This window comes from Rhagoletis zephyria, unplaced genomic scaffold (genome assembly GCF_001687245.7).
Source record: "Rhagoletis zephyria isolate East Lansing unplaced genomic scaffold, Rhagoletis_zephyria_1.1 Rzeph_scaffold_05866, whole genome shotgun sequence".
Classification (NCBI taxonomy): domain Eukaryota; kingdom Metazoa; phylum Arthropoda; class Insecta; order Diptera; family Tephritidae; genus Rhagoletis; species Rhagoletis zephyria.
Window position 1 is genome coordinate 19848 of NW_016162949.1, and position 6850 is coordinate 26697.

Sequence of the window (6850 nt, forward strand, 5' to 3'; positions counted from 1 at the left end):
TGTACGTAGAAAATTTGAAAGGCGAATTTGGAAGTTTGGTGAACAGTTCAGTAGCTACGCTAACGAGAAACGGCTGTTAAGCGCTGGCCTCAACCTATGCGACGAAGAATTTGTTGAATACCTCGTAGACGGCATTCCTCATAAACAATTGCAGATACAAGCCAAGCTTCAGAATTTTAAAAGTGCTGGTGAGGTGACTAGAGCATTTCGGACTGTCGAGTTGCCGCGACGAGCCGCACCAAAAACGAATTTACAAAGTGGTGAAGAGCGGCTAAGGTGCTACAACTGCAATTGCTCCGGCCACATCGCAAAAGAGTGCAGCAAGCCTAAGCGCGAATACGGGACGTGCTTTGCGTGTGGCGAACGCGGACATTTTGCGGCGAGCTGCAAAAACTACAAGAAGTCGACATCCAGTAGCAATTTTAATGCCTAGTCGATTCGGGGAGCCCAATAAGCTCACGTATATATATGCTGAGCAGAATCAGGTGATTCTATTCATCAGGATGGCCGAGCTGTAGTAGCGTTGTATAGGCTAGCTTAAGTAATAGATTAATAAATCATGTAAATCATTGTAATAGTGTAATAGTCCCTTTAGCATATTTTTAGTACACGAATAGTGTAACTAGACCTTAAGATATAGTTATAAGACACCATCTTGTGAAAAGAAAAGAATAAAAGAGGACATTCCAATTTGAGCAGCGAAAGGAGAAGGTGTTTTATTTAAAACCCGGCTACCACTTTATTAACTTAAACCTGTACATTTCAACGGGAAAGTCCTCCTTTTTGACCCATTTTCCTGGTAATTTATTTATTTTATACCGGAGGCCAAATGTTCCTTATTTCTTTCAATGTCCTGTATTTCTCTCTTATTCGCTGTTCCGACGCCTTAACAGCTAAATGGCTTGCCCATAAACGTGTTTTAAGTGATGTTGGTATATAATCGTAATTTTCTTTATAAACAATTTTTATTTTCTAATTTGAATGCCTGTGATTCGAATCGGGGAAAACATACAGTGGCCAAAATAGAAATTAGGACTCGACGTTTTAGTAGTTATGGCTATTTTTCTGTTNAATTTAGAATGTACATTTGGTATCAGACATACTTCTGAGCCGCTTTACAAAGTAAGTTACGTGTAATGCAGAGAAGTCGCTCGGAGTAGTTCGGCGCTTGGAGATAACTTCGGCTGCACGTTACTTTGCAACTGACAACGTAATGTGTCGTTGGAGGTGTTCATTTTGTGCTTTACTAGTAGATGACATTGGCCATGATGACAATTTTGGTACTAAAAACTGAAAGAAAACATGGCTTACCTCGTAAGGTGCTTACCTATTTTCCCAGTGGGTTGTATGAAAAAAATGCCTAACACCCTCACAAAAAAAATCCAAATATTTGTGGTAAGCCTTATTGACTGCCTGCACTTTACTATACTAAAATTTAACAAATTTTTTTAACTGAGTTTACGAGGTAAAAATCTCGAGAAAATTATGCTACAAATTTGTAATGTTACCATAAGGATACTGTTTCAGGGAAAACAGTGTAGAAAAAATTTGCAAAATTATTTTTTGTCCCGTATTCGGCTCTCATAAATATGGTCACCGTATATATCGATGTTCTTATCTCGATGTAGATTTCTCTGTTCCAAAGTTCCTTGACCTCAAGTAGCTTCTTCTAGTACTTATCCACCAGATCCCACTTCTTATCACCCTAACGTATCACCCTAACGCCAGTAAATTAAAACTCACCAAATATTATGAAACTTTTGCTCAAGAAGTATTTTGATCCGAAGGCGAATTCGATTTTTTTTCTGGCCAAACGTGAGGGCCGCTTTTTGTAATTTTTCGTCATATCTTTGGCATTTACAGCCAGATCTTAATGTACGTTGATATATCGATGTTTTTTTTTCGAGGAGATAATTTCTTTTGTACGAAAGCTCACTGAACTTAAGTACTCGGTTCCAGTACTTGCCCACCAGATCATCTCAACTTCTACGACAAGAATAAAAAAAATGGTTCCTAAATTTACTTCAACGCGTTTTATGGTATTTCTAAGAGGTTAAAGGATTCAATTACGAGTAGGTTTAAGTAAATAGAAGAGTTCTGAAGAATATTTGAGCAGTCGCTAGCGAACTTTTACAGAAAAACCACGGATATACTTTTGTATATAATAGTAAGTAATGCCAGTATTGGTATATCAAGAGATACATATAACTACTTTTGTATTTGCAGATATCTCGGATGGACCCTGGGTCTTCTGCCTGCACTCGCTAAGCCAAATAAAAGTCCAGCTATCCAGGAGCAGTCCTCAGGCGGCCACAGAAAGTTGTATACTCGTCCTTAAGGTAGGACGAAATCGGGGGTGTTATGCCTAGTGAATTCATTAGACATACAATATCGTTGCACCCCCGAACACAAATCGGCCTGATATGGACGTAATTCGAGCTAACAGATTAGTTCAAATCGCGCCACAAGCGATTCTAGAGTACTGATTGCCATTTGGGCGTCACATCAAATAGCTTTAGCAGCTACCACAATTTAAGGTTGATGGAAAGCTCCTTGGAAAAGACCCCTCCAATAATTCTTTCACCAAGCTCCGAACATCTGTGTGATGTGCGTGGAATAAGAGCTAGAATGATGAGGTTAATGCAATAGTAAATAACAAATAGCCTGAAAGAGGTTTAGTAAATGTGATTTCTACTATTCGCATGACCAGGGAAAAAATTAGTTAAATTAATTTAATTAGAAAAATGCAGGAGATTAAAATGTTTATAACACTTTTTTATGATTAGCGTATCAACCTTGGTCGACAGGTTGTATGGGTTACCTGTCAATTCTCTTGCCTCTAATAATTAGCATCTAATTGACACCTCCCAGCAAAGCAATGAAAGACTCGTCGATTTTGTGGAATTCCTATTTAGAATCTTTTCAGTACTCTAATTAAAGTAATTATTACTTATAAAATTTTTTTTGAACAACCCCTGTACTATGATTCACGGGAATCTCAGCAAAATGCATGATGTAATTCAAAGTAAGTTTTCATAATCCACCAACTCTTTGTGACTTCTTGAAAAGTAGATTAATATGAGAGCGGATGCATATAAATGTATGTATGTATGTATGTGAGTGATAAAGCGTGTAAGTAGATTTAAAATGAATTTGTTTGTTTTACGAGGAAATTAATATTCGTGCGATCAACTGGAAAACCACATAAGTGTGCGTGCATATATATGTATACAAGAAAATGCATTACCTATACTATATGCTATAGAATGCACGCCAATTAACAGCTGAAAAAGCGCTTCCTATTATGCGAACAGCTTGCTATTGGTGTTGCTAGGAAATATTAGCAGTTACTTGTTAATATTCGATTTGTTTACATGCGCCTAATCTATAGGTCAAGAACATTGCTTACCGAAGGCATTTGAAAGTGCATTGAATTCGCGCGATTTTCTTTGGCTGAATTTGTTTTGTATTTATTGTTTTGTTTTATTTGCTTTGCTTTGCGATAGTGTTTAATCTGATTAATATTAACTAACCAAGCGTAATTTAATCGTCAATTTTACTAATTGAATATATGTATATGTATGTACATATATTAGGGTGTCCATCAGATTTTTTTTTTGAAATTTCAAGACCCTACCACCTAACTTCTTTCCTTTTATGGAAATTTTATTGCCTATTTTCATAAATTTTTTAAAAATCATTTTAGGCTTGAAAGCAGGTTTTGTAAATTTATCAGTCTTTGAATATGATTTTTCATTCAAGTTTAAAGATCGAACATGTTGTGAGAAGAGGAGTTATAGGCCTTTAAAATGATCTATAATAATCTATTGTCGGACTGGGATTGTTGGGATTTTTCTTCGCAATCGCATTAAAGTTAGATAACTTTTAATTAATACGGTCTTGAATTTGTTTAAAATAGATTTAATTTTAGATAGTACTACATACTTTGAAATTGTGAAAATAAGTGATAGTCAAAAAAAAAAAAATAGGAAAAAATGTTTTTTTATTTTTTTATTTGCCCGATAAAACTCCCAACGATCCAACCCTGACGATAACTGGATTATTATAAATCATTTTAAAGGCCTATAACTCCTCTCCTAACAACATGTTTGATCTTTAAAATTGAATGAAAAATAGTCATTCAAAAACTAATAAATCTCAAAACCGTATATACTGACGTAAAATGACAAGCCGCAACCTCTTAATGATTTAAAAAATCTATAAAAATAGGCAATAATATTCATCATAATTAGATACAAAATTTTTTCGATGGGCACCCTAATGTATATATATATATTTAAACATATTATATTGCTTTACACGAATACATGTGTGTATATATGCAACGTATGTACATATGTATGGCTGTACTTACAGATACAACAGACTGCCAACATGCGCGCCGAATCATCTGGTGGTTGACATTCCGGAAAGAAAGGCTTCAGCACATATACGCTGAAGGTGAGCGCTACAATTGCCTGTGAGCATGGCCGCACAATCATACATTCGATCCAGAGACGTATGAAGGCCATAAAGGGACCAAATGTTTCCATAATGTAAGCATAATCCGCACCAGATTTGGTAATCATTGTACCCAGTTCGGCATAGCAGTAGGCACCAACCTATTAAAGATATGACAAAGCAATTGAAAGCGTTAAAAATATCTATTGTTAAACTAGAAAGCATTTGAAATTTAATATCGTTAATAATAGTAGTAGTGAAAGGTAATCTTGCTGACCACCAGAAGCCAGAAACTACCAGCCGTTCTCTGTGGGGTATCAATAATTATTAAATTTAATTGCATACATATCATTTGTATAGATGGAAAGGGCATAACTCACATCGTCGCTGAAATACAAAAACCGTAACTACTAAAAATCCAAATTCACTTTTTATTAATCGTAATGCATTTCTCGAATTATAAGTCCCCACATCGTTTTATGCGATACAAATTTTTAGTTAGTTATGGCTTTTTGCATTTCAGCGTCGATGTAAGAACGCCGTTCCATACTATACTAATGATATATATGCAATTAAATTTAAAAATTTACTTGATACCCCACAGAGAAACGCGCTGCCGCTAGTACTCTGGCGCTGGTGGTCAAAAAGATACCAGAGACCGAAAATAACTGGTACACAATAAAAACATTTTTACTTGTTCTATCTTTAACCATTTATGAAAGAGGTTTTGTTGAACAGGTGTGTTAATAATAATAAAAGATTGTCGCTTACAAATATGTAATATTTGGCCGAACTTCTCCTGTAAAGCTCAAAGGGAAAGGACCTACATTTTTACCCGACTCCGAAAGGCGTTGTATGTTTATGAGAAGCTGTTTCTCATTGCAAAGATACATTCGGGGGTTTGCCATTGCCTGCCTAGGGGCTTCCGCTATTAGAAACAACTTTTCATTTTTATTTTTTGATGTTGTTCGGAAACTGTGCCCAGGCCGCGCGGAATGGTAGCGCGCATTGCTTACCACTACATCACAGCGGCCGCCCCCCATGAATAGAAAATAGGGCCTATCGCCTTCTCTCTCCTTCTTAAAAAAGGTTGGACGTGTACATAGAGATATCTACTAGGATAATCATCAACAATTTCTGGACGAACAGAATAGCAGACCAGTACTTCGGAGCGAATATAAAAATCATTATTTAGGTCGCAGGCTATCTGGAGGGCATGATAAAATCTGACTTGGAGCAAAAAACGAGCTAGACCTTATGACATCGAAGGCGACATGAGTTTTACCCCTCCATGCCTCCTAGTCATTTCTGAGCGAAGTGTTCACCCAGTTTCTGATGATTGCTTCGATGGCGAAGGTGGTAGTGATATACATAACTAGTTGCGGACTGAGGCATGCCTGGTTTGAGTAGTCCCGAGTGACCTGGAAACCAGAGTAAAGCAAGCTCGCTATGTTAACCAACATAATTTAATCGAGACTTGCATTGTCGAACTTTTCTCCATCACTTAGTCCATGGCCTTGAAGAATGTGAATACCACAGCCTGGAAGATCAGCGCATGTTACCCAAGAGAAAACCAAAGCAAGAGAAAATTAAAGCATTCGGCCTCAGGGAACTCAACATTATAGAATCTCTTCAACAAAGGTAATTAGTGACATACGTTCCTGCGGCATTGAAAACACACGACTGCTCAGATCTCTGCTGCCAGCAATTTCCGCCTTGCCCCACTTAAAAAAGAGATAACACTTAACCAAAAATGTTACCAAACTGAAAAATAAATTATCAAAGAAGAATAAATTATAAAGCAAGAAAAAATTACCAAAACGGCAACGCTGATAGCGATTTGAAAATTGACGCTAACTCGTTAAAGAATCTCCGCACTTGTATCGCAGACAATTTAGCATATTTACAAAATTTCAACAGCTTTTATCTTAACATCATTGACTTCATTCCAGTATAGCGCTGGAATAATGTTATAGGGAATAAGATACATTTATCTTGCTTGGATTTTCGTCAAGTCTCATCATATTCGTTGAGGCCGAGCAACCGTGCCGTTTCTATACCGTCGCCTAATATAATCCCGTTGCTAACTAGTGCCGTCAGGTTGAAAGCAGATACGAAGAAATGCCCGAGAGGTATTGGTAAAATTGTGCCATAAAATTCTTAATTTTCCATCCAGAATATGTAAACTGCTGGCAAAAAGTATTGGCACAGCAAATTTTTCACAATATATGTACAAATTTCTATTCCAAAATTTTATCGCAAATTTTTCATAAAAATATGGCTCATCATGCAACAAAAATCATAAAAATATAATTCTTTAACTTCGTGAAAAACTTACGAACATTTAGCAAATTTTCATGCGAACTATCAACTTTTTATTCAGATTTTT

At 36.4% G+C, this 6850-nt stretch overlaps 1 protein-coding gene across 1 annotated transcript in view; it reads right to left on the bottom strand.

Annotated features, from left to right (window-relative positions):
- Positions 1 to 6850, bottom strand: part of LOC108372563 (Y+L amino acid transporter 2) — a gene marked incomplete at its 3' end in the record, with an annotated part of 31773 nt that overhangs the window by 19844 nt on the left and 5079 nt on the right. Inside the window, exon 3 of the mRNA XM_017628289.1 lies at positions 4376 to 4622. Within this exon, the coding sequence (XP_017483778.1) occupies positions 4376 to 4622 (247 nt within the window). The remainder of the gene's footprint in view (positions 1 to 4375; positions 4623 to 6850) is intronic.